The sequence below is a fragment of the Ursus maritimus genome, unplaced genomic scaffold, assembly GCF_017311325.1.
Source record: "Ursus maritimus isolate PB19 unplaced genomic scaffold, ASM1731132v1 scaffold_16, whole genome shotgun sequence".
Lineage (NCBI taxonomy): Eukaryota > Metazoa > Chordata > Mammalia > Carnivora > Ursidae > Ursus > Ursus maritimus.
This window is the reverse complement of record NW_024424008.1, coordinates 7,239,729-7,265,559: the sequence shown is the minus strand read 5'-3', so window position 1 is coordinate 7,265,559 and position 25,831 is coordinate 7,239,729. Positions and strand designations below refer to the sequence as shown.

The 25,831-nt window shown below is 57.5% G+C and overlaps 3 protein-coding genes across 8 annotated transcripts in view; 1 reads left to right on the top strand and 2 right to left on the bottom strand.

Annotated features, from left to right (window-relative positions):
* NUMA1 (nuclear mitotic apparatus protein 1) overlaps positions 1–14,821 on the top strand; it is a 39,306-nt gene extending 24,485 nt beyond the window's left edge. For 2 of the 3 annotated variants that reach the window (XM_040630796.1, XM_040630795.1), the window contains exons 13-26: positions 844–966; positions 1,064–4,462; positions 4,887–4,928; positions 6,394–6,462; positions 8,625–8,735; positions 8,831–9,049; positions 9,142–9,299; positions 10,408–10,654; positions 11,528–11,756; positions 12,430–12,566; positions 12,923–13,099; positions 13,317–13,433; positions 13,529–13,747; positions 14,101–14,821. In XM_040630796.1, the coding sequence (XP_040486730.1) occupies positions 844–966; positions 1,064–4,462; positions 4,887–4,928; positions 6,394–6,462; positions 8,625–8,735; positions 8,831–9,049; positions 9,142–9,299; positions 10,408–10,654; positions 11,528–11,756; positions 12,430–12,566; positions 12,923–13,099; positions 13,317–13,433; positions 13,529–13,747; positions 14,101–14,112 (5,259 nt within the window). In that variant the 3' untranslated portion in view covers positions 14,113–14,821. The remainder of the gene's footprint in view (positions 1–843; positions 967–1,063; positions 4,463–4,886; positions 4,929–6,393; positions 6,463–8,624; positions 8,736–8,830; positions 9,050–9,141; positions 9,300–10,407; positions 10,655–11,527; positions 11,757–12,429; positions 12,567–12,922; positions 13,100–13,316; positions 13,434–13,528; positions 13,748–14,100) is intronic. The other variant, XM_040630797.1, reaches the window with a different exon arrangement.
* Positions 14,822–15,108: 287 nt separating this feature from the next.
* LOC103678014 (interleukin 18 binding protein) lies at positions 15,109–18,158 on the bottom strand. 3 transcript variants are annotated; one of them, XM_040630800.1, is made up of 6 exons: positions 17,577–18,156; positions 17,156–17,247; positions 16,596–16,787; positions 15,825–15,945; positions 15,587–15,734; positions 15,109–15,376 (listed from the first exon to the last, which is right to left on the bottom strand). In XM_040630800.1, the coding sequence occupies exons 2-6, from the start codon at positions 17,175–17,177 to the stop codon at positions 15,293–15,295; spliced, it is 567 nt and encodes a 188-aa protein (XP_040486734.1). In that variant the 5' UTR covers positions 17,178–17,247; positions 17,577–18,156; the 3' UTR covers positions 15,109–15,292. The 3 variants fall into 3 exon arrangements, with proteins under 3 accessions (XP_040486734.1, XP_040486735.1, XP_040486733.1); XM_040630801.1 differs by having other exon boundaries at positions 15,587–15,731; positions 17,156–18,158; XM_040630799.1 differs by having other exon boundaries at positions 17,156–18,156.
* Positions 18,159–19,483: 1,325 nt separating this feature from the next.
* Positions 19,484–25,831, bottom strand: part of RNF121 (ring finger protein 121) — a 78,133-nt gene continuing 71,785 nt past the window's right edge. For both annotated transcript variants that reach the window (XM_008707287.2, XM_040630798.1), the window contains exons 7-9: positions 23,178–23,311; positions 22,455–22,556; positions 19,484–20,845 (exon numbers count right to left, since the gene is read on the bottom strand). In XM_008707287.2, coding sequence (XP_008705509.2) covers positions 20,725–20,845; positions 22,455–22,556; positions 23,178–23,311 — 357 coding nt within the window. In that variant the 3' untranslated portion in view covers positions 19,484–20,724. The remainder of the gene's footprint in view (positions 20,846–22,454; positions 22,557–23,177; positions 23,312–25,831) is intronic.

Sequence of the window (25,831 nt, the reverse complement as noted above, 5' to 3'; positions counted from 1 at the left end):
CACATATATGAATATATATATATGTATGTGTGTGTATACACATATATGAATATATATATATTTATAGCGTATATATTTTTATGTATTTTTTAAGAAAGACTTTTTTAAAAGATTTTATTTATTTATTGGACAAAGAGAGATACAGCGGGAGAGGGAACACGAGCAGGGGCAGAGGGAGAGGGAGAAGCAGGCTTCCCGCTGAGCAGGGAGCCCAATGCAGGGCCTGACCCCAGGACCCTGGGATCATGAGCTAAGCTGAAGGCAGACGCCTAACGACTGAGCCACTTAGGTGCCCCAAGATTTCCTTTTTTTCTTTTTTTTAAAGATTTATTTATTTTAGAGCACAAGCAAGCACGGGGAGAGGGGCAGAGGGAGAGAAAGAATCTCAGACTCCTCACTGAGCAGGGAGCCTGATGTGGGGCTTAATCTCCCGACCCCGAGGTCATGATCTAAGCCGAAATCAGGAGTTGGACACTTAACTGACTGAGCCACCCAAGCGTGGCTGGGGGTATTTCTGAGCTGGTGAGTGAGTGGATAATCTGGGAGCCAAGACTTGTCTGAGGAAGGGTATATAGTAAGGAAATTTTTTTTTTTTGTAAGTAAGGAAATCTGAAGTAAACTCAGCGGCCTGGAAGAAGACATTAACAGGTCATGTGATTTAATTCAGCCCTGAAATTAGGGCTAGAAAGTCAGGTCCCTCATGATCCCAGGTCCATGGTTTCCGCGTTTTTCCCAAGGTCGGCAAAAGGGGATCTTGATAACAGGGTGGTAGGGCTCCATATGTTGTTGGCGACCTAGTGCCTGTTCTGTCTCTGTTCACATGAGGCTCTTGTTTACCTTCAGAAATGCCTTGAAGAAAAGAATGAAATCCTTCAGGGAAAACTTTCACAGCTGGAAGAACATTTGGCCCAGCTGCGGGAGAACGCACCCCGGGAGAAGGGCGAAGTGTTGGGGGACGTCTTGCAGGTAGGAACGCACAGGAGCAGCGGCGAAGACAGTTCTCACAGGTGCTGTGGTGATCGAGGAGTCACGCTGGTTCTCGTTTGTCTCTTTATCTCACCAGATGGAAACCCTGAAGCAAGAGGCAGCCTCTCTTGCCGCAGACAACACCCAGCTCCAAGCCAGGGTGGAGGCGCTGGAGGCTGAGCAGGGCCAACGGGAAGCCAAGCTGCTTGCCGAGCGGGGCCGCTTCGAAGAAGAAAAGCAGCAGCTGGCCGGCCTCATTGCCGAGCTGCAGGGCTCCCTGTCCAACCTCAGCCAGACGAAGGACGAGCTGGAGCAGGCCTCTCAGGCTCAGGGGGCCCGGCTGTCTGCCCAGGTGGCCACGCTGACTTCGGAGCTCACCACCCTCAATGCCACTCTCCAGCAGCAGGATCAAGAATTGGCCGGCCTGAAGCAGCAGGCCAAACAGGAGCAGGCCCAGCTCGCACAGACCCTCCAGCAGCAAGAACAGGCCTCCCAGGGCCTTCGCCAGCAGGTGGAGCAGCTGAGCAGCAGCCTGAAGCAAAAGGAGCAGCAGTTGGCGGAAGCCGCCCAGGAGCAGGAGGCGGCCAGGCGAGACCATGCCCAGCGACTGGCCACTGCCGTCGAGGAGCGGCAGTCTTCTTTAAAGCAGAGGGATTCGGCCCTCCAGCAGCTGGAAGCGTTGGAGAAGGAGAAGACTGCCAAGCTAGAGGTCCTGCAACAGCAACTTCAGGCCGCTAATGAAGCCCAGGACAGCGCCCAGGCCTCGGTGATTCAGGCCCAGCAGGAGAAGGCAGAGCTGAGCCAGAAGGTGGAGGAACTCCGTGCCTGTGTTGAGGCAGCCCGCCAGGAGCAGCGTGAGGCCCAGGCCCAGGTGGCAGAGCTAAAGGTCCAGCTGAGGTCCGAGCAGCAGAAAGCAACCGAGAGAGAAAGGGTGGCCCAGGAGAAGGGCCAGCTCCAGGAGCAGGTCCGGGCTCTTGAGGAGTCCTTGAAGATCACCAAGGGCAGCCTGGAAGAGGAGAAGCGCAGGGCCTCAGACGCCCTGGAGGAGCAGCAGCGTCACATCTCCAAGCTGGAGGCAGAGACCCGGTGTCTGGTGGAACAGCATAAGCAGGAACGGAAGGAGCTAGAAGAAGAGAGGGCTGGGCGCAAGGGGCTGGAGGCCCGATTACGGCAGCTGGGGGAGGCCCATGAGGTCGAGATGGAAGCCCTGCGGCGGGAGCTGGCAGAGGCCATAGCCTCCCAGCGTGAGGCGGAGGGTGAGTGTGAACAGCTTGCCAAGGAGGTGGCCACCTGGCGCGAGCGGTACGAGGACAGCCAGCAAGAGGAGGCACAGTACGGTGCCATGTTCCAGGAACAGCTGATGACCCTGAAGGAGGAATGCGAGAAGGCCCGCCAGGAACTACAGGAGGCCAAGGAGAAGGTGGCAGGGATCGAGGCCCACAGCGAGCTCCAGATCAGCCGGCAGCAGAGTGAGGTGGCTCAGCTTCATGCCGACCTGGCCAGAGCCCTCCAGCAGGTCCGGGAGAAGGAGGTCAGGGCCCAGAAGCTGGCAGACGACCTCTCCGCTCTGCAGGAGAAGATGGCTGCCACCGGCAAGGAGGTGGCCCGCCTCGAGGCCTTGGTGCGCAAGGCAGGAGAGCAGCAGGGAACAGCCTCCCGTGAGCTACTCAAGGAGCCGCTGAGGGCAGGAGACAGAGAGGCAGAGTGGCCGGAAGAGCAGCAGGGACGCCAGTTCTGCAGCACGCAGGCGGCACTGCAGGCCATGGAGCGGGAGGCCGAGCAGATGGGCAGTGAACTGGAGAGGCTGCGGGCTGCGCTGATCGAGAGCCAGGGCCAGCAGCAGGAGGAGCGTGGGCAGCAGGAGAGGGAGGTGGCTCGCCTGACCCAGGAGCGGGGCCGGGCCCAGGCCGATCTCGCCCTGGAGAAGGCCGCCAAGGCAGAGCTGGAGATGCGGCTGCAGAATGCCCTCAATGAGCAGCGTGTGGAGTTCGCGACCCTGCAGGAAGCCCTGGCCCACGCCCTGAGGGAAAAGGAAGGGAAGGACCAGGAGCTGGCGAAGCTTCGTGGGCAGGAGGCAGCCCAGAGAACAGAGCTGGGGGAGCTGCAGCAGACTGTGCAGCGACTGAGGGAACAGCTGGCCAAGAAAGAGGAGGAGCGCCAGCAGTCTCTCGGGCCGGCCGGTGGGGAAGACCCTTCTGGGTCAGGAGCGCAGTCGGAGTCTCCAGGAAAGAGCGCGCGAAAAGGCCCTGAGCTCGAGGCTCTGCGGGCGGAGGTGAGCAAGCTGGAGCGGCAGTGCCGGGAGCACCAGGAGAAGGCCTCCGGCCTGGAGCGCAGCCTGGAGCGTGAGCGCGCCTCCCGCGCGGAGCAGGCCGGGGCCCTGGAGGCTTTGCAGGGCCGGTTAGAGGAGAAGGCCCAGGAGCTGGGGCGCAGTCAGGACACCTTAGCCACAGCCCAAAGGGAGCTGGCCACCCTCCGCGCCAAGGCCCAAGACCATAGCAAGGCTGAGGACGAGTGGAAGACCCAAGTGGCCCGGGGCCAGCAGGAGGCTGAGAGGAAAAACAGCCTCATCAGCAGCTTGGAGGAGGAGGTGTCCATCCTGAATCGCCAGGTCCTGGAGAAAGAGGGGGAGAGCAAGGAGTTGAAGCGGCTGGTCGTAGCGGAGTCGGAGAAGAGCCAGAAGCTGGAGGAGAGGCTGCGTCTGCTCCAGGCAGAGACCGCCAGCAATAGTGCCAGGGCCGCCGAGCGCAGCTCTGCGCTGCGGGAGGAGGTCCAGAGCCTCCGGGAGGAGGCAGAGAAACAGCGGGTGGCTTCGGAGAGCCTCCGGCAGGAGCTGGCCTCGCAGGCAGAGCGAGCGGAGGAGCTGGGCCAAGAATTAAAGACATGGCAGGAGAAGTTCTTCCAGAAGGAGCAGGCCCTCTCTGCCCTGCAGCTGGAGCACACCAGCACGCAGGCGCTCGTGAGCGAGCTGCTGCCCGCTAAACACCTGTGCCAGCAGCTGCAGGCCGAGCAGGCAGCGGCTGAGAAGCGCCACCGGGACGAGCTGGAGCAGAGCAAGCAGGCGGCTGGTGGGCTGCGGGCAGAGCTGATGCGGGCCCAGCGGGAGCTCGGGGAGCTGGGGCCCCTGCGGCAGAAGGTGGCGGAGCAAGAGCGGGCGGCGCAGCAGCTGCGGGCTGAGAAGGCCAGCTACGCGGAGCAGCTGAGCATGCTGAAGAAGGCTCATGGCCTGCTGGCAGAGGAGAACCGGGGGCTGGGCGAGCGGGCCAGCCTTGGCCGGCAGTATCTGGAAGTGGAGCTGGACCAGGCCAGGGAGAAGTATGGCCAAGAGCTGGCAGCTGTGCGTGCTGACGCTGAGACCCGTCTGGCTGAGATGCAGCGGGAAGCACAGAACACGGCCCGGGAGCTGGAGGTGATGACTGCCAAGTATGAGGGTGCCAAGGTCAAGGTCCTGGAGGAGAGGCAGCGGTTCCAGGACGAGAGGCAGAAACTCACTGCCCAGGTAAGATGCCCAGCTCAGCCTCGCCCCCAGAGATCGGACCTGAGAGAAGGGACGATGTCCCCTTCTGTCTTGTCTCCCCTCGCTCGCAGGGTGGCTGGTAGTGTTCAAGTACGTTGCCCCCTACTGTCCTAAAGAAAATACCAGTAGTTTCCTCCTCCCTGAAAGCTCTGTTCCTGGAGAGTCGAGTTGTGAAGGCCATCAGCCTGTTCTAGAAGCACATGGTCCTAGGCAGGTGTGCCTGCAGTGGAGACCCTAGGAGCTGCTGGGGACTAGAGTGAGCCAAACTGGCATTTAAAAAAATTACTACAAGTCGCATTCCTTGGAGGGAAGTCTCAGAGCCTCAGTGAGATCAGCCTGGCGGTAGGGCTAGCATCCCTCCTGCCCCCATCTCACCCTGTCTCCGTTGCCCCTCCCCCGTGCACAGGTGGAGCAGCTAGAGGTATTTCAGAGAGAGCAAACTAAGCAGGTAAAGCCTGGGGTCCCCGATAAATGCTGGCTGCTTAAGCGGTGACCCGTCTCAGTGCATGACCCCGGCCGCAGCTTGCCTCCGCCGCTCCCGTTGCGAACTGTTTGTGAAGGGGGCAGGGTCAAGCCATGGAGTCCAGGCCCGGGCTGCCCAGGAGTGCGGTGTGCTGGGCCCTCTCTCGGGCCTCATCCCACCCAGCCCAGGTCGGCGTCCCCATCCTTCTGTCCCTTCTCTCCTCTGGCTGTCAGAGATGAGGGGTAGGGTAGGCTTCATCTTTCCCAGGTCCGAACTGGTGACCAGCATTCCTTGGGATTCCCAAATCTCCAAGTTCTGTTCCAAAATTGAGTGCCAAACTAAGAGGAGCGGCAGTGACCCTGGGCCTAGTTTAACCCAGCCCCCTTCTTTCCCGCCGAAGCCGTAAAGGTGATAAGAAAGCAGCCCTCACAGGTCAGGGAGGGCTGTGAGCACAGGACAGCTGCCCATCACCCCTGGGGCTTTAACCCCAAGCATGAACTAGAGCTGTCTGGGAACAGGAAGGCCAGGCTTGACGGGAGACAGGAGGTGGGCCGGCCTGGCTGCTGGGCCCTCACAGGGATCTCCCTGTGCTGCCCTAGACGGCAAGGCTACCGGGCTGGTATTTAGCGGGAGCACCGTCTCTCCAGCACCCCTCCTACTCAGTCACCTGGGGCCTGCTGAGGAACCGGGCCCTCCTCTCCTTCCATCGCCGCCTCCAGGGAGCCTGAGACGATGGGGACGTTGAGACCGAATAGCAAACAGTCGGCAATGGAGCTCTTGCCTCTCGTCTGTCGGTTCCTGCTTGAGCTCCCGGAACGCCTGGAGGAGCCAGCAGTGCTCGTGGCTGTTAGGCTCCCTCTCGACCCCTCCCTCCCTCTGCTCCTCTCCTCTGTGGGAGTGGGGTGGGCTTGGGGTAGAAGGGCTGCCCCTGGTCTTGTCCGGCCGTCCGCTTCCCAGTGCTAACCCCAGCGGCCACGTTGCGAGCACCAGCCCTAACAGCCTATGGAGATTGGGAAGAGGTCTGAGCATCTGTGGGCCTTGGCAGTTTTGGGGAGGAGGGTTGGGTGTTCATTACTGTCTGCTAGAATTACAGACTCGGTCCCCTGTTCCTGTCCCCAACCCGGGAAGGCTGGGGCTAGGAATAGTGGCAGTAGTAGCGTGGTAGTGGGGTGTCAGCTCCCCAGACTCAGTTTGGGTTGAGCCTGGAGGCTGCAGGCTGGGGACAGAGGCAGGCGTGGGCAGATGACTCTGGCAGCCCCTGCTTATGGGGTCACCTCACTCAGGTCCTGCCAACCAGCCTAAGCAGCAGGCTCTTCCCTAATTGGAGGCCAGAGAAAGGACCCGTTTCTTCTAGGAACACTGGGGATTTATCCGGGGAAAGCTCCTAAGGTCTCTGGACATCCAGGGGAAGGCCTCCTGAGTTTTGCCTTCTCTTCCTCCCCTGCTCCAGGTGGAAGAACTGAGTAAGAAGTTAGCTGACCATGACCAAGCCAGCAAGGTGCAGCAGCAGAAGCTCAAGGTAGGATACAGTGGGGGAGGGAAGGTGCTCTGTAAGCCCTCGGGCTGTGGTGGGCGTGGGGCAGAGGAGGGCCTCACAGCCGCACACCTGCCTGCGGCTCAGGGGCCCTTGCGTGCACCTTCTTGGCGCTCTCGAGGGAAGACGAGAACGACGCCCATCCCTCAGACCTTCATTCTCCACTACAGTAGCTCCTCGTCCTGTGTGGTTTAATTACAAATTCAGCTTCTCAGTCACGCTAGCTTCATTTCTCTTGCTTAGTAGCTACGTATGGCGAGGGCTGCCAGATTGGACAGGCAGATACAGAACACTTCCATCACTGTAGAATGTTTTTTTGGACAGCACTTCTCTAGACAGCCTAGCCTCGAGGAGTGTCATCAGCATTTGATATTACAGTGCAACCTAATGTATTTTTTAAAGATTTTATTTGACAGCGTGAGAGAACACAAGCGGGGGGGGGAGGGCAGAGGGAGACGGAGAAGCAGACTCCTCTCTGAGCGGGAAGCCCGATACAGGGCTGGAGCCCAGGACCCTGGGATCATGACCTGAGCTGAAGGCAGACACTAAACCGACTGAGCCACCCAGGTGTCCCGGCCACTTAATATTCTTAATACTTTCAGCAATGTCACCTTCTTTGGTTTAATATCTGCTTTTTCAGAGTTCAGGCTTCACAGCTTTTACCAGGGGCAGAGGAATTAGGCACCGGGGGACCTGGGACTCACTAAAGCCCTGGTGGGTCACAGGAGTTGGTGGGAGCGCAGAGCTTCGTTTCCCTCAGCGCCCTTCCATGCCATCACTGTGTGATAACATGCTCATCGGGGCGCCTGGGTGGCACAGGCGGGTAAGGGTCTGACTCTTGGTTTAGGTTCAGGTCGTGATCTCAGGGTCATGAGATTGAGCCCCATGGCAGGCGCTGCGCTCAGGGTGGAGGCTGTTTGAGATTCTCTCTCGCTCTCCCTCTGCCCCTCCCGCGCATACTCTAAAATACATAAATCTTTTTTTTTTTTTTTTAAAGATTTTATTTATTTATTCGACAGAGATAGAGACAGCCAGCGAGAGAGGGAACACAAGCAGGGGGAGTGGGAGAGGAAGAAGCAGGCTCATAGCGGAGGAGCCTGATGTGGGGCTCGATCCCGCAACGCCGGGATCACGCCCTGAGCCGAAGGCAGACGCTTAACCACTGTGCCACCCAGGCGCCCCTAAAATACATAAATCTTAGAAACAAACTGGGGCACCTGGGTAGTTCGCTCGGTTAAGCGTCTGCCTTCAGCTCAGATCATGATCCCCGGGGTCCTGGGATTGAGCCCCGCATCAGGCTCCCTGCTCAGCGGGGAGCCTGCTTCTCCCTTTCCTCCTCACTCGTGCTCTCTCTTGCTTTCTCTGTCTCTGTCTCTCTCAAATACATAAAGTCTTCAACAAAACCCCAGATCCTTATTCCCCGTTTGGGGGCCTGCCCGGGGCTGGAGGTGTAGGAGAGGTAAGGCCAGCTAGTCCGGTGTCTGCTACAAGCTAAGTGCTCCCGGGCCTTGCACAGAGGGACCAAGGACTGGGTATGGGCATTGCTCCCAAGGAGTCTGTGGTCTGGGCAGGAGGCAGTGCAGCATCGTCAGTGAGCCCGCACAGGCTTTGGAGTCAGGTGGGCCAAGGTTCAAGTCTTCCTGTGCTGTGATCCTGGTCAGTACGTTTCCATTTCTGAGCTGTGTCTTCATCTCTGAAATGGGGAGGAAGTTACTTCCCACAGTGGTTTTGAGGAGAAAAAGAGTTCACAGTTCCTCAGAGAGCTCATGGGCCAGGTGCCTAGCTCTGTACCCATGTTCCTGAGGCTCAGTCCCTTTTGGGGAGTAGGGAGTCTTCTTGGGGAGACTACTCATGGAGAGAGAATGAGACAGATTGTGCCTGGTCGCAAAGATAGGGCTGTCAGAACTCTGCCAGAAACGGCATTAGCCGGATAGGGAAAGCTCCTGCAGAATGTGGACCTTGGGGGGTGTGTGGTGTGTCCAAGTCAGGTGGGAGTTGGGGGCAGGGGTAAAAGGATTTTTTGTGCATGTCGAGAGAATACAGGAGTCTGAAAACACCCATGGAGCCCAGGAGCCCAGGGCAAGTCCATGATTTGGGTGGAGTGGACAGACCAAGCGACCCCAGTCAGCGTTTGTCACGCCTTTCAGGCCCAGGGAGGGGAGAGCCAACAGGAAGCCCAGCGCCTCCAGGCCCAGCTGAATGAGCTGCAGGCCCAGCTGAACCAGAAGGAGCAGGCAGCTGAGCACTACAAGCTACAGGTGAGGGGCCCCCAGCCCTGGCCCACTGCCCAACTTCTTGCCCCCCAGTCCCTGCCCCACCCCCAGCACCCCACCCTACCTGTCTGCCCATGTAGATGGAAAAGGCCAAGACCCACTATGATGCCAAGAAACAGCAGAACCAAGAGCTGCAGGAGCAGCTCCGGGGCCTAGAGCAGCTGCAGAAGGAAAACAAAGAGCTGCGGGCTGAAGCTGAGCGGCTGGGCCGGGAGCTGCAGCAGGCCGGCCTGAAGACCAAGGAGGCCGAGCAGACCTGCCGCCACCTCACCGCCCAGGTGCGCAGCCTGGAGGCGCAGGTGAGTCTCTGCTTGGACAGACCCCTGCACCCCTCTCCCAGGCTGCCTCTGCCTGGGCTTGTCTTCACTCTCCCTGGTCCTCTCCTCCTCAGGTTGCCCATGCTGACCAGCAGCTTCGCGATCTGGGCAAGTTCCAGGTGGCGACTGATGCCCTGAAGAGCCGGGAGCCCCAGGCTAAGCCTCAGCTGGACTTGAGTATTGACAGCCTGGATTTGAGCTGCGAGGAGGGGACTCCCCTCACTATCACCAGGTGAGGAGGCACCCTGCCGCCCTCTTGTCCACCGAGTGCCTCCTGTTTGTCAGGCTGTGTCCTGGCCACTGGGCCTAGTGCGATAAGGATGCGGTCCATCTGCCCTCTGGGAGCTTATTCGTAGAGTAAGGAAACTGGTCACAGGTGGTAGGCCACATGTTTGCATAGGGCACAATGGGAGTAAAAAGAAACGAGTGGTCAGAAGGGGCTTCCTGGAGGCTGTCACTTCTGCTCGGAGTCTGCAAAGGAGCTGAAGGTGTGTGTGCCCAGCGAACAGAGCGGAGCAGAGGGCAGAGGCCGAGAAAGAGCCTGGCTGGGATCCCCACTGAAGTTTAGACTTGATCCTAAAGGCATCGAGGGACCGCGAAAGGGTCTGAAATGAGGGAGTATTTGGTCCAGTTTGCATTTTAGAAAGCTTGGTCTCATAACTAGTAAAGAAGCTGAGGCGTGTCAACACCATTACAAAAACACCCAAAAAATATTAATGCATTTATTTACCCCTCACAATCCTCTGAGGTGGGTTCTATGATTATCTCCTTTTCACAGATGAGACTGGGACTTAGAGGGGCAGTCATCTGCCCAAGGTCCCACAGTGGCAGAGGTAGGCTTGAGTCCCTGCTTGTCACCAGGCTGATGCCTCCCTTCAGGTGCCGCTAAGTCTAGGTGAGAGGAGATGAGGCGGACCCGGCCAAGGAGATGCAAGCGGACTGGGGTGTGGTTAGCGAGCTGTTAGGTAGGATTGTGCCCGTGTTCGTGGCTGGCGGCGCGCAGCAGGAGGCTGCTCCCGTTCCCTGAAGTAGGAGATCCAGGAGGAACGGACAGATGGACTTAGTTTGGACATACTCACTGTGGAGCTGGGTGTCCGGGGGGGATGTCTGGGACAGTGGCGTCCGGGAGTTGCCAGTGTTACGGACCTGAGAGCGCCACGGGAGTAGAGGGGCTCACTGGGGATGGAGAGTGGAATGGAGGGAGGGCCCAGGTTAAGGGCTTTCCTGGGTGCCTCTTAAAAATTAGAGCAAGAATGGGGTGCTTGACCTGGTCTGCTTGTAGTAAATGTAGGAACCGGTCACTCTGGAGCACGGGGATGAACAAAATGCCTTTTCTACAGCAAGCTGCCTCGAACCCAGCCAGATGGCACCAGCATCCCTGGAGAGCCAGCCTCACCCATCTCCCAGCGACTGCCCCCCAAGGTAGAATCCCTGGAGTCTCTCTACTTCACCCCGATCCCTGCTCGGGGTCAGGCTCCACTGGAGAGCAGCCTGGACTCCCTGGGGGACGTCTTCCTGGATTCAGGCCGGAAGACCCGCTCCGCTCGTCGACGCACCACGCAGATCATCAACATCACCATGACCAAGGTCAGGCTGCTGGGCGTGGGGCTGCAGGCCAGTCAGGCTCACTTGCTCGTAAGGGCACCTTCCCATCGGGTCCTCACAATCGCCTCCCAAGGCTGGCAGGGCTGACTGGTCCCTATCTTCCAGAGGGGAAGGCTGAGGTCCCAAGAAACACAGGGACTTACCAGGCCTCTTTTCTAGAAAGGGGCAGGGCTGGAATTGGACGCCTGCTGGCTCTAAGGCCGATTTCTTTCCATGGGTAGCACTGACCCTGTGCAGGCTGAAGGGAGAGATTATGAAGAAGTTACAGCCCAGCCCTGGGCCTCCTCCAGTACACCTCCTTGTGGCTGAGATGCATTGTGGCCACCCAGAGGGCTGCCTGCCAGGCTGGGGACTCCGGCTGGCCCTTGTTTCCGTATCCTCAGGAGGCTGGGGAGTGGGGAGGTACGTTTGGTGCAGCAGAGGGCCCCTCTTTTGTGTGGGTTGCCCTCTGCTACCAAGAAGCTGGAGAACTAAAAGACGGGCAGGGCCGTGGCGAGCTCGGGTTGAGGGACAGTGGAGGCTGTGGGGTGAGCCTGACTAGCCCCGGAGATGAGCATTCCAGCCCCCCTGCCATCCGCTGGCTGTGACCTGTAGGCTGATCAATTTGTTACACCTTGATTCTAAAATGGTCCGATACACACTCTGCCTTCAAAGCATTGTCCGTAGGCAGGAGAAAATGGGTATAGCCTCAGCTCCTCGTGCAGGATTCTCAGCTGCAAGGCCCGTTTCTTGCGGATATGCAGCTAAGGATCCCCGCAAAGCAGCATGGGAACACAGGCATTTTAGGAAGGGGAACAGGAGGCTGCTTTATGGACTGTCAGGGCCTCACCCTACCAGATTCATTCTGTCTTCCAGAAGCTAGATGTGGAAGAGCCAGACAGCGCCAATTCATCCTTCTACAGCACACAGTCAGCCCCCGCCTCCCAGGCCGGCCCACGAGCCACCTCTTCCACGCAGTCTCTAGCCCGCCTGGGCTCTCCTGACGATGGCAACTCAGCTTTGCTCAGCCTGCCTGGCTACCGGCCCACCACTCGCAGCTCTGCTCGCCGCTCCCAGGCTGGGGTATCCAGTGGGGCTCCTCCAGGTGAGGGGACCACAGGGGCTTGAAACACACAAACATGAGATGGGAAACAGATCCTGGCACAGGAAAGGGACCAACTTTTAAAACCCCAAGGCTGGTTACCTTCCAGCACCTCACCTGCCCCTCTTCCCTGCAGTCTCAGCGCCTTGCCTGTCCATCAGGCTGCTGTTCATCTCAGCCAGAGTGACGGGCAGCGTTCACATAAGGGGCCTGGGATTCCCAGCCTAATAGTGATGGTCAGCGCAAGTCCTCCATTATCCCATCTCAGGGGGTAAGGGGTGCCAGAAGAGCCCTGCTGGGCCGGTGTTCTATTCTTGGATTCTGCTTGAAGGCTTTTGCCCTCCAGGACCCCCCGGTATCAATTCCTGGTCCTGTTAGTTCCTCTAAGGTGTCACAGCCTCTGCAGAGGATCTCTTTTGACCTCCCCAGGGGAGAGCAGCGAGCCAGCCCCCAGGGTAGAAGTGGTCTGGGGGCCCCGCCCCTGGATCTGCAGCACTGAGCAGGGCACGACTCTGAGGCCCTAAGCCTGAAGTGCACGGGACAGGGGGACAGCAGTGGTGGACACAAAGGTTGGCAAGATGCCAGGACCAGGGGGTGACCCGCTGCTGCTGCCCTCACTCTTCCTGGCCTTCCGGCCCCACCCGCTCCCATCTCCCTCCCTCCCCGCCCCCCCCAGGAAGGAACAGCTTCTACATGGGCACTTGCCAGGATGAGCCCGAGCAGCTGGACGACTGGAACCGCATCGCGGAGTTGCAGCAGCGCAACCGGGTGTGCCCCCCACACTTGAAGACCTGCTACCCCCTGGAGTCCAGGGTGAGCTCGGGCCCCAGGCCGGCTCCCCTCCTCCTCCCTTGGCCTGCCACCCCAGTACTACCCACTGACCCAGAGTGCCCACAGTGCCCTCTGGCCTGCTGTGGAGGGCGACCATAAGCTTCCATGGACTAGCTTGCAGAGAAGGGTCTGGGGTGAGGTCACCATGGGTGGGCCTGAGTATGTGGGGGAGGTCTGCTCCGGCCTCCTCCTGTGGCCAGCATGCAAGGCAACAGTAGAGAAGACAACGGCAAGGGAGGCCTTTGGCCCCAGCAAGGCCTGAGCTGCGCTCCACACCAGGCCAGTGAGGAGTTCTGGGGCAGTCCTGCCCCCCTGACCTCTCCTTTTGCTCCACCCAGCCTTCCCTGAGCCTGGCTACCATCACAGATGAGGAGATGAAAACCGGTGACCCCCGGGAGACCCTGCGCCGAGCCAGCATGCAGCCAGCCCAGATAGCCGAGGGCGCAGGCATCACCACCCGGCAGCAGCGCAAACGGGTCTCCTCAGAGCCCCATCAGGGCCCTGGTACCCCTGAGGTAGGAGCCTCTGGCTCCCTTTTTGTTCTGTCTAGCAGCCTGCCCAGATCTAGCCCAGCTTCCTAAGTTTGAAAAGTGGATTAAAGGGGAGCCTTCACTCTCCGAGGGCTTGATGTGGGGACTGTTGGGGGTGGGGGGACGGCGGTGTTGACTTACAAGGTCCACTTAACCCTGAGACACACGTCTGGCTTTGGATGTAAACTTCTCTTCCCCATAGTCTAAGAAGGCCACCAGCTGTTTCCCACGCCCCATGACTCCCCGGGACCGACACGAAGGGCGCAAACAGAGCACTATGGAGGCCCAGAAGAAAGCCAACGCTCCGGCTGCTAAACAGGTTAGTGGGAGGCTGGAGGAAGCCCCGGGAGGGGAGGGGCCTTGGTGGCCGGGCATGAGAGCAGCCCACTTTGACAGCCCCTCCCTCCCCGACAGGCCGACCGCCGCCAGTCCATGGCTTTCAGCATCCTCAACACGCCCAAGAAGCTTGGGAACAGCCTGCTGCGGAGGGGAGCCTCAAAGAAAGCCCTGTCCAAGGCCTCCCCCAACACCCGCAGCGGGACCCGCCGCTCTCCGCGCATCGCCACTACCGCGGCCAGCGCTGCCACCGCCGCCCTCGCTGCCGCCACTGCCACCCCGCGGGCCAAGGGCAAGGTGGAGGCACTGACAGGGAACGGGGTGGCTGGACTCCTGGGAAAGTGGGTGGAAGCGGGGCACTCCCCCAGGCCACCCTTCGGGGGGCTTCCAAGGCAGAGCCTAGCCAGGCCGCTGGAGGTGGGCTAAGCGTGGGCGGTCCTGGTCTTGGGTACCTGCTTGTGGAGGAGAGGAGACCCAGGGCTGCTTCGGCACAGCCGGCAGCTGATGACCGGAAGGCACGTGTCCAGGTCACACCCGAGGAAGGCATCCTAGTTAGGGGGCTTTGGGGGCCGAAAGAGGCCTCGTTGAGCCATCTGGTACAGGCTACCATCACAAGTCTCCAGCCACGTGACTCTGTTTCTCTCTTTCAGGCAAAGCACTAAAGGGCCAGGACCAGTGAGAGGCCGCACCTGTGTCCTCAACGCCGACCTCGCCTGGTCCTTTTCCTTCTGTCCCTTTCAGTGCCTTCTCTCAGCTCCCAGGCCAACAGTGGCCAGACCCCTAGAGACAGTGATACCTGCCCACACCCTGGCCTGGTACCTGGATCTTCACTGGAGCCTTCGCTAGGTGAACGGATGAGTTGGCCCCGGAGGCCTGGAGAGTCTGGGTCTTCTCCCAACCTTGCCTCATGTTTTCTTAGAGTAAAATCACTTCTCCATCACAACCAGACTTGAGGCTGGCTTTGAGTGGCTGGGCCCAAGGGCGGAGTCAGTCCTCAGCCTCTGGATCCGGAAGGGACCATTGGAGGAGCAGGCCCCGGTCCCTGCTGCTCCTGGTGGCTGGGCCCAGCAGGGCCCTTCGCTTTTGAAGTCCAGGACTGGGCATTGACCTAGTGGGTGCACCCAGAGGTGCTCCCATCCACCCAAGGGCTCAGATGCCCAGAAGATGCTCTTTTCCAGAACAGATGGGCCCCGTGCCTGGGTGCAGCAGCAGGGGCTGGGGGTGGGGCAGCCTTCAGCTGCAGCTCATCCCCCACCTTCCCCAGACTTACACTGGGGTGGGATTTGGAGTGATGGGAAGGTTTTTAAGGGCCAGGGATGGATCTTTTCTAAATGTTATTACTTGTAAATAAAGTCTATTTTTCTCCCTTAAGTGCTGAGCTATCTTGATCAATGTGGGAAGAAGGAAATTTAGGCTCTCTAGAGCACATCTCTGTCCCTGCCAAGTCTTCCCAACTACCTACCTTCTCTCCAGGCTTTTCTCCTGCCCTTTCTGGGGCCACAGGAGCTTCCTACACTTGTTCTCTTTTGATGGCCAGTGTCCCCTGGTTTTGTCTTTAGATTCTGAGCAACAGTCCCTCTCTTCTCACACTCCCTCCTAGGATGAGCCAAGTTCTGTAAGTGGAATGATGGCTTAAATGACAGAGATGTCGTCATTCCTCCATTGAAAAACCATTTATGCATGCCCACCACGGGCCCTGCCGGGTGTGACAAAGATGTCGCTGTGGGTCAGAAGCAGCAGTTACCCCATCCCTTCCCTGGGACAGTCCATCAGAAGGAGGCCTGAGCTGCAAGAGCGTGTAGACCTCAGTGAAGAGGTGATGACTCAACCAGGCTTTGGAGTTCACCTGTCGCGGTGACGAGGCAGAGGGGACCTGCTGGAGGGCGGGGCTTCCTGAGTGGAAGGCACGATGGTCTTCGGCCCAGCCTGGGGAAGTGAAGGCAGACAAGGATCAGGCCCAAGGGTGGGGGACATATCTCTTGTCACCTTTCTCTACGCCATGCCTCCCCTGCTCGAATCCTAGGTTCCACTTGGGGGCACGGTGGACATTAGCTGGAGGCCACTCTGGGCCAAGCCTGCCCCCCCGGCCCCGTACGGCTCCTCCTGTCCGTGGAAACCTTCCCTCAGCTTTCTCACCCAGAGCTGGGCCAGGACAACATGACGCTGGGCGGTCTGCTCAGGATCAGCAAAGATGCATGAGAAGTTGGTGTTGTGCAGGGCGGGGCTCAGCTCCTCTAGCACCAGGGCCCTCCGCAGATGGGTGCGTGCCCCCCGGTACTCCCTGCTGAAGCAGAGGACCGAAGGCCATGAGAGGACCGCAGGAGAACCCCCCCCCCCCCCGCACCACCGCTGGCCTCACCACTGCGCCCCTCACCTGGTGCTGCCCTCTCTCAGCCGACCCGGCAGGTGCTCGATGAAGGAGCCGTTGCCCAGCCAGTAGAGGATGCTGAAGGGGAAGCGGCTGCAGGCGGTACAGGACAAGGTCAGCGTTCCATCTAGGGACACGCGCGGCTGTTAGCTCTTCCGCAGAGCACACCCTCCCCTCTGCTGTGCTGCCCTGCCTCCCAGGCCCCGCAGTTCAGGAGCCCGGGTGGCTGCTGTGACTACCCAGGTGGGAAGTCTGTTAATAGGGAAGCGTGGTTGTCTACAGGGAGGCCCAGGGCTGAACAAGAGGAATCTGGGGACGACTGGTGAGGACTCCTGAGCCTGCTTCTTCAGGATGACCTTTTCTAGTGCTCGGCCCTGGTGGCTCTAGGAGCCCTGGCCAAGGAGGCAGCAGCAAGAGGCCACTGTTCCTCTGAGGTGGCCAGAGAGCGAGGGGGCTGGGGGAAGGGGAGCAGACCGGGCCTTGGAGCATATTCCAGTCAGGGGTCTGGGAGTCCTGACCACCCTGACGTCTGACTCCTCTCCCTCCCATTGGATAGGGAGCATCTCGGGAGCTGGGCCCCGCACCCATACGCATGGTGCTGGGTGGGAGGGAATGTGCCAGACGCTCTGGCAAGCTGGCCTGGGTGGTGGGGCTACACGGCAGAAGGTGGGGGTAGGGGGCAGCTCAGGAGTCAGCCCCACCCTTGGACCCTCTGTGCCCACAACCCACCCCCTGACCACTGTGTCCTTTTGGGCTCCCATCAGAATTGCTCCTTACTCAGTGGGCCTTGCACTTCCGGCCAGGTCACCTCCAATGCTGGGCACCATTTAGTTACTGGGAGCCGAGAGGGGCAGGGGTCCTTCGTGATCCCAGCTGAGGCAGCAGCAGTGGCCTGAGGTATCGGTGTGGCTCCAGCCAGCTGACAGACCATGTGGGCACACAAAAGCAGAACCCGCAAAGGGCTGCGATCTGAGGGCAGGACGGTCACAGAGGTCAACTGTTGTCTGAGCCAGGAATGCTCAACATCCTGGCCTGGACGCAAGTCTGGCCCAGACATTCCTGGGCTCTGCCCAGCGAGTCGGAGGAGCAGAAGGGCTCCTCAGGCCCCACCCACGTCTTGGCCCTTTTTGGATGGAGCACAGGGAGACTCCGGACCGGAGCCAGAACCACAGCACCTGGACAGAGGCTGAAAGCCACAGCACAATGGCAGAGTGGAGATGCCCCGGCGGGTAAGGCTCAGGGCGCCCGCACGGCGCCCTTCTGTTCTCAGACCGCCCGCACGGCGCCCTTCTGTTCTCAGACCGCACCCGTCCGCCCATGCCAGCCCCAGGTCCCACCTGGTGTCCAGTTCTGTCTCATGGTCTTGACGGATGTGTCAGGAGCTGGCGTGCCTGGTTCTATTTATCTGTAACAACTTCCTCTCTGGGGGCTGGCGGGGGAGGAGAATGTGAATAAGTTACTTCTCTATCAAAATTCTCAGTGGCTGGACCCCAGCCATTCCTATGGGCCTGTCCTTCTGTGGGCTGCACAGCCCTCCCGTGGTCTGAACTCTGGGCCGCCAGGCACTGCCACTCAGTTACTCCAGGCGTCCAGCAGAGGCTGGGGCTCTTTCAGCACTTAGCAGCAAACCTGAAGACCATCTAGTGACAGTCTTGCCCACCCTAGCTCTTAGTACCATTAACATGATGCTGTGAGTCCACCCGAACCCCTTCGTTACAGAGATGGAGAAACGGACCCACAGAGGGGCCAGCGACTTACCCCGTCACAGAGAAGCAAAGCCCTCTCCGCTGGAGCAGCTTCTGGGAAGGGCAAGATTAGTGAAGTCCTTCTGGGAAAGCACTGTCCCTCTCCCCTCTATTTCACTTTCACTTTTTTTTGTAGCCAGGGAATCAGCAAGCATGAGTTACTAAGGGGTCATCCGAGCATGACGCCAGCCTGTGCACTGCACCTCCCCTGCAGCCGGAATTCATGCTGGCTTGGAGTCTTCCTGCTAACGCCCAGGCTCCCCTACTCTCCAGATGGTATCGGACTGGGTCTTTGGTGCCCCGCTCAGCTTCACCCTCCCAGGGGCACAGATGGTATGAACTCATGAAAGAGTCTCTCACGGGTGGATTCTTCCGTCCCAGCCAAGAGTCAGGACCTCGGCATCCACCTTTGCTCTTCAGAACCAGCCCTCGCGTCTATGTGAGCAGGCCTCGTGTTTCTTCTTTCACATTCACACCGCTATTCAAGGGGTCAACTCTCCTAGGCACTGGGGACCCCAAGTTGGATCACTTTGACCATTTCAGGCTCAATGTCACACCAGCCTGTCATCCTGGCCTTTCTCAGGCTCTCCATTCCCTCCAACCACCAACCCCCTCCACCATCCCCCGCCCCCCACCAACCATAAAGCCTTCTTGCTTCTCTCATCCCAGCCCCTTGGCCAGAACTACAGGTCGAGGTCCACTAGGAAGTCTAGATTTCTCCCTACCTGGCTCTCGAGAAGCCCCGAAGAGCCCTCTTTCAGAATCCCCCCTTCCTGAAGCTCCACTCAGTCCAGCCGTGTCCGGCCCCACGTGAGCCATGCCGTGGGAACTGTGCTGACAGCATTCTTTGGCCTTGTGTGCAGGAACCTCTCAGAGCCAGGCTGAGGACTTGGAACACAAGCTGGAGTGCTGACCCTAAAAGGAGGGGAGGGCACTTCCCGGGGAAGAGGGGGAACAAGCAGCCTAGTGCTGGCTCCAGCAACAACAGAGCTATATAAATGCACCAGCCTGGTGGCTGATGGGACAAATGGAGCGGGGACTGGGGCTGTGGCAGGGTGGGGACTAGGGTGAGGCGTGGGAGGCACTGGGGATGAAAGCTGGAGGAGGTACTCATGATCGGGGTCATGCCAGTGTCTGTGGAGGCAGACTGGTGACCCAGTCCACACACACATCAGCATGAAGGACAAGACCCATGTGTCTGAGGTTTGTGGTCTGTGATCAGGGGGATGGGATGCTGGGGACAGAGCCAGGAAAGCCAGGAGATGGAACTAGGTTTGGAGGATGCATCACGAAACTCCTCCCCGGGAGCGCCAGTATCTCCAGTTGTTAGGTCAGGAGGCAAGGCTGCTTGGGGCTTCTGAGACACAGTCTTTTGGGGATGTGATTGGGGGATGGGAGGGTGAGGAGACAGGACTCTACCTCAGAGTGGAACCAAGACAAGAGTTGGGCTGCTGGGAGGACATGGGACTCAGGCTTGCCGAAGTATGAAAAGAGAGCCTTGGACAGTCTGGTCTTGGCTTCTCACATGAGCCTGATGCGTAAGGGGGACAAGAGGGAAAGGATGATCCCTGGACCCTTCAACTGGTCCCCATTCCACTCTCTGAGGATGGGCCCACTGACATGAGCAGTGGGGGACCATGGGAAGCCACAGCTGGGTGAGAAGCCGAAGTTGAGAGTGGCCCATGAGAAGGGGTGTTGGTAGCAGGCAGGGCACTGACCTCACCTCAGGTAGTGAGGAGAGTCACCCAGTGATGCTCCAGGGCCCTTCTGCCACAGGACAGAAGTCTGGCATCCCACCATTCCCACGGATAAGGGGTGGGGTCAACCACCCGTAGGATCCAGCTTTCAAATGGGAACAGCAAAAGGCCGCAAAGACAAGGCACTCCCAGGGACCCCGGGAAGAATAAAGCAAGATGGATGTTCAGCTTTCCGATCCAGCTCATGGAGCTTTATTCAGAATGGAATGACAAGATCCTGCTTGGCTCTTGCTGCGCTTGAAGGGGCAGGCCCAGCTGGGCCACATGCCCTAGGAACCCAGTGCTCAAGGCCCATGTTTGCCCTCCCACTTCCTTCAAAACTCCTAGGGCCAGAGCTGGGGCCTACCTGGAACCTCTTTTGAGAACCCATACTTGCCTGGGCCTTGCCTTCTTCTCTTCCCACCCACCACCACTCCTGTTGCCAGGCCCAGGCAGGACCCATGAACGTGGAAGTTGACAGGGATATTCATTCCCTGGGCTGGGAATCCCCTGGCAGCTTCAAGGGAACACTGTCTGACGACAAGGAGAAGTCCTATCTGTCATAGTTCTACTGCCACGCATGAACAGACACGCACACTCTCACGCAGGCTTTCCGGGAAGGAAGTGATGTGGCAGAGTGGTCTTTGGCGCCTGTCACCACTTCCGGGCTGCAGGGTCAGATTGCACAAGAGGCCTTCAATCACTGCTGCCAACTATAGTCCCCACGACCCAACTATACACAGACTCTGTTCTTGGCTGGGGGCAGGTTACCCAAGCTGCTGCTGTTTCTGGTTGGCCCCAAACAAATCCTTAGTGAACTGTGAGGTCCCAGGGCTTCCCTCCCTGGAAGTCAGGACAAGGTTCCACTTGCCCCAACCAGTCTATGGGTCCTGGACAAGGGAAGACAGAGTTGGACACGACACCGATTGCGGGGCCCAGAGAGGGAGGAAGGAAGACATCTCACCCCTCCCTCAGTGTGCATCATGGTACCGGGCGGAGCCCATGAGCTCTCCCGCACTGAGTGAATCAGCTGGAGCCCCACAGAGGGAAGGGAGGGCAGGGGGTGTGGGCTGAAGCTCTCAGCCAGAGATGAGAAGGCTCCTTTAAACCAAAAATGTTGTGGCTCTGCTCCCGCCCTGCTCAAGCGAGGAGGGCGAGGCCTGGAGGATTTGGGGCAATTCCTATGCTCCACAATAAAAAAGGTTTTTTAAATATATTCATCAAAATAGTTTTCTTTTAAAAAGCCCCCACTGCTGACAGCCCCATTGGCTGGCTCTCCATCATCTCCCTCCCCAGTCCGGGCACCGCTGGAGGGGTCCTGAGTGGCCCAAGTGCCCCTTTTGAGTCTTTCCCACCCAGAAAGTCTTGGAGGGCAGGGAGGAGAGCGCCCTGAGGTCCATAGCGGGCAGATGCTCTTCTTCCTGACTATTCCAGGCCCAAGATGTAGTTGATGCCTTGCACCAGGCCAATGATGACAGGCTGCCAGGCTACCAAGTATCGAAGCCAATCCAGCAGTTGCCCATACATGACGTGAGGCCTCTCCCAGCTGTCAGTGCGTTAAAGAGGCTATGTGTCAGAGCTGCTAGGGCTGGCCTAGGGGATGGGTGAGAGGGTCTGCCTACACTTTCAATGGCTCCACAGAAATCAGCTGCCTACAAGGAGTGGAAGCCCCCACCAGCCTCTCCATGTGAGAAAGAAGGGCAGAACCCAGAGACTGGGAAGCAGTGGAGAGGGGACCAGTGCAGAAGACAGGACAGACATGGGAGAAGGGTGGAGAGGTGAAACTAAGCTGTCTGAGACCACCATGCGGAGAGGGCCTCCCATAACACCTTCTCGAAGAGGGCCCGTTGGTGTGACAGCACACGGTCTGAGACTGCTGTAAATCCGTCTGTGCCAAGGGCTGCAGGGAGGTGGGCAGGGGGATGAGGTCATCTCAAAGGTTCTTGTAATGTCCCAAATGGAAGGTTTGCTAGGTCAAGGAAGGGGCTGAATCTAGGGACCGAGGCAAAAGGGAACAGGGAGCAAGAGGCTAGTCACAGGGGATAACCCCCGGCACAGGCTCTAAGGAATCCCCATGCACCACTAAACACCAGGCCCCACGGAGGCCGAGCAGCCCCAGAGAGGAGTTCCCTTCCTACCACTGAAGAGCTAAATGCTGGGCAAGACACTTAGAGAGGGAGTCTGGGAATCCAGCTCTGGGGAAAGCACAGATTAAACCTCATGACACTGTGGGGGAACCCCTCCAAAAGCATCAGAAAGAGCAGCCTGGCCCAATGCTTAAGAACTGCGGGGAAGCCCCAAGCCTCAGCCTCACCGTGGAGTTACTTAACCATTCTTGAACTAGACCCTAGAAGAACCAAGCAAGGAACTTTCAGGGGACAGGCCAGAGCCTCTGGTTTTGGGGGCTGTGGGAATCTGCTGGGAATGCAGTGGCCCCCGCCCAGCCCAGCTAGTGTCCAGGGGATAGGGAACCCTGGCACACAGGGCAGCCAGGAGAGGGAAGGGGAGAGAGCTGGGCCCCTGAGTCCCAGAGGAAGTGAAGGGGGGAACCAGGGCAGTGGCTGGGCAACTTCCAACAGACAGGTGGTGAGGCAGTGAGGAGGACCGAGTGGGGAGGGTTGGCAGGGTACAGAGTAGCTTGGAGGAGCAGCGGTCCCGTGTTGAAAGGGGATGGAACAGGGAGTCCCTCAGCCACCCTGGCACCTTGCAGGCTCCCCACAGGCACAGAGCTGGTCTCCAGCCCCACATGTCACAGGTAAGGCACCACTCATTAGCGATGTAACCTTGAATAGGTTTTTCAACCTCTGAATCATTTCATTTGTAAAATGAGGATAATATGACCGAGGTCACGGAGTTGCTAGAGAATCAAACGAGATAACATGGACGAAGCACTTAACACAGTGCCAGGTGCAGAGTAAGCAAACAGTAAATAGGCTGCTACTGCTACCAATTTACCCTTCAGTATCTAGAACTAGGATGAGACTCTGAGCTGTTAGTCCTGCCCCGTGTCCCACCCCCAACCCCCCTCGATCACAAGCCAAACGGAACGGTGAGTCTGTACCAGGGTGCGGGGAGAAGGGCCCTGGGAAGACCCGAATGCAGAGTGACGCTGGCCGGGCCTTTCTGCCCACTGCCCATTCCCAAACAAAGGATACGGGTTGCTGAACATCCTCTTGAGGTCTACCTTCTCTTTGCAGTAGGGACACGTCTGCTTCTTTCCTACGATGCACCAGCCACGGATGCAGAACTCGTGGAATCTGAGCACCACCGGTCAAGGGAAATGGTGGGCAGCCGGGATGGCACGGAGCCCCATGCCGTCATCAAGGTGCCGCGCACTAGCTCTAGAGGAAGGTTCGAACCCTGGCTCCCCCCTTTACAGCTGTATAATCTTGGGCACAGCCCTTCTCTCGGACCCTGCTTCCTCCCATGTGAAGTGAGGACAATGATCTCCAGCTTACGGGGTGGTTTCGGGGCGAAACAGAGAATACACAGCACAGAACGGGAGCCGAGCAAGCACATGACCAACGCTGGAAATGCTATTCAGGAGGACTGGCTTCGGAAGGCATCCGGCTCCAGGACGCCCCTCCCGGTTAGTGAGCCAGCCTCGGGGCAGCGCGCGCAGCTTCAGGCTCCTGGGGCTATCAACTGTTTACGTGAGAGTGGCTCCCAGCTGCGGGAAAGAGGGAGGGAGACCAGTTTCCACTCTTGGGTGTCAGATTCTCTGGCAGAGAGCATCACCCAAACATCTGCCCTCTCGGGACTCTCCCGCACTTAAAGGTCTAGACGGTATGCCAGGGTCACGGCCGTCCCCTCCCCTCCCTGACCGGAATGCACATGTGGCAGGAGAGATGAGGCCCAGGGGACTCCAGGCAGGATACACGTGATTGCAAGACAGCCTATATGTGTTCTCGATGATGCCCTCCTCGCTGACATCCACAAAGATCCGCTGCCCACACACGGCGCACACACTGTCGGAGAGGTGTTTGGTCGGCATGCCCGACTCGCTGTAGAACTGGAAGAGAAGAACAGGAGCAAAAGACGGGAAAGGCGTGAGAATCAGCCCAAGCAGGACAGAGGCCTTAGGTCTTCTGAAGAGGAGGCAAAGAGGGAGGGGGAGGGCCCACAGCTAGAAAACATCTTTTATATGCCAGATCGACCTCATCTTTGCTGGGTGGATGGCGAGAAAAGGACAGACCAGAGCTGGGCTGGCGAGTCCGATCTAACAGAACCGGAGCGCCGGGCTGGTCAGCATCAGGGACAAGGAGATCGGGAGGCAGAAGGACTCAGGGCTGGTGATCGGGCGCTGCCAGCCTGTGCTTCCATTGGAGATGGACAACATCTCTTCTCTAAGATTCAGAACAGGCCGATATCCGGTGCCATGGGGGTTTGGTGACAAGGGCATTCCCGAACACTCGTGGCAGCAGCAGAAGAGATTCAATCCTTCTGGATCGCATCCGGCACGCCGTCTCAAACTGCCACACCCTCAAACTGGGCATTAATGTCACTCCAAGTAATTAAAGAAGTAAAAATATCAAAAAAGCTTCATGTATACAGATATTCATTTAAGCATTATTTATACTTAAAGAAGTAAAGAGTTTAGCAATTCCTCAAAAAGTTAAACAGAATTACCATATGACACATCAACTCCATACTTACGTATATACGCACCCCCCCCCCCATGAAAGCGAAGACAAAACACGCAAGTAAGCCAATACTCAGGGCGGCATTATTCACAACATCCAAATGGTGGAAATAACCCAAGTGTCCATCAAAAGATAAGCAGATCAAAAAAAACGTGGTATATCCACACGATGGAATACTATTCGGTCATAAAAATCATGAGGTTCTGATACATGCTACAATGCATGAACCTTGGAAAGAGTAGGCTAAGTGAAATGCCCAACACCAAAGGACAAATATTATATCCCATTTAATATGATAAAATACCTAGAATAGGCAAATTCATAGAGACAAAAAGTAGGTTAGAGGAGGCCGGGGGCTGAGGGAAGGGAATGGGACTCACTGCTTAGTGGGCACAGAGCTTCTGCTCAGGGTGATGAAAAACTCTGGCAACACTGGTGACAGCTGCACAACATTGTGAATGTAACTAATGCACTGAACTGTACTTTTAAAAATGGCTAAAATGGTGAATTTTAAGGTATATAATAGAAAAACCATAAAATAATACAAACAAGCAAAGAAACGGAAATAACCATGCATGACCCAGAACAGGAGAATGCCCGAATACATCTGGCACACACTCAAGGGACTTAACAGGCAGCGAGGCAACTGAGGCCTGAGATGTAACAGTAAGTGTCCAAGGGCAGGTACAAAACTGGAGGCACAACACGCCTGGTGTCAAATGTAGAGACAAGCCCAAACCTATACAAAGACAAAAAGATCAGAAGGAAATAGACCAGAATGTTCACACCAGGGATGTTTTGGTAGTAGGATCACAGGAGGTGTTTTTCTTTTGCCTACTTTTCTGTACTCAAATTTTCCTTAATGAATATATACTACTTTTAGATTAAAAATTATTTATTACCACAGTTAATTACAACAAATAAGCAATTCCATGCTCCAAAAAGAAATTCCAAGTTTGCATAATTTCCTTGTGGTTTATTGTAACATAACTAAATAGCATTTTCCCCCTATCCCAGGGAGAAAAGAGTTGATATTTATTTGTTGGCATTTTCTAAGCCCTTTTTTTTTCTTTCCTTTGCCTTAAAAACTGGTAAAAAACACATAATATGGAATATGCATCTTAACTACTTCTAAATGTATGGTTCATCAGTGCTCAGTATATTCACACTGTTATGCGACTAATCTCCAGGACTTTTAAACATTCTGCGAGACTTCTAATGGACTGTGAAAAAGCCTTCTGCATCTGCTATTACAATCTCATCGGGACCCATCAGCAAGATTTACTGCACTGAGCCTTTTTGTATTTCCTTAAACTTGAGTTTCCTCTCTTTTTCTTCTGTTTCCAAACACCTGTATTCTGAAAAAGCCAAAGCCCTGAGGCTCGTGAGAGAGGAGAGGGCACCCAGGTGCCGGGACAGGGACTATGAGAGGTGACACCAGGGGCCTGCCAGAACTTCCGCCCAACGTGGAGGCTTCCCTTCCTCCGAGGTGCCCATCTGAGGACTAGCCTCTCCGCCATCAGAACTGCTACCGGATCCCAAGAGTCCTCAAGGGTAGGAGGCCGAGATGCCCCACTGCCCCAGAATCCACGACACAGAGCTTCCTGCCTTCACGTGCACTCTCTGGTAAACCCACCGGAAGCGGCTCAAGGTGAGCTCGAGCGTTACCACAGAACGCCGGGGCAGCCCTAACGCTGGGGAAACCGAAGCCCAGAAGAGGAAAGAGAGAAGAGGGGACCTGAACCCAGACCCTCTGACTCCTACCCGAATTCTATCCAAGGTGTCCCATAACATCTGCTGAATGGTAGCTGTAGAATAATCAGCTACTGAGCTCGCTGAGGCCAGTTACCTGAACGATTCCAATTTGTTTATCAAGGTACAAAAGGCAG

Excerpts from the sequence above, each read along its gene's own strand:
- LOC103678014 (XM_040630799.1), bottom strand. The coding sequence starts at position 17,177 with ATGAGACAGAACTGGACACCAG. Across the intron at positions 16,788-17,155 it reads GAGACAGAACTGGACACCAG|ATCGCAGCCCTTTGCGGGTT; the intron begins GTGGGACCTGGG and ends TCCTGCCCTCAG. Across the intron at positions 15,735-15,824 it reads CTGAGAGAGGGCAGCACCAG|CAGGGAGTACCGGGGGGCAC; the intron begins GTGAGGGGCGCA and ends CCTCTGCTTCAG.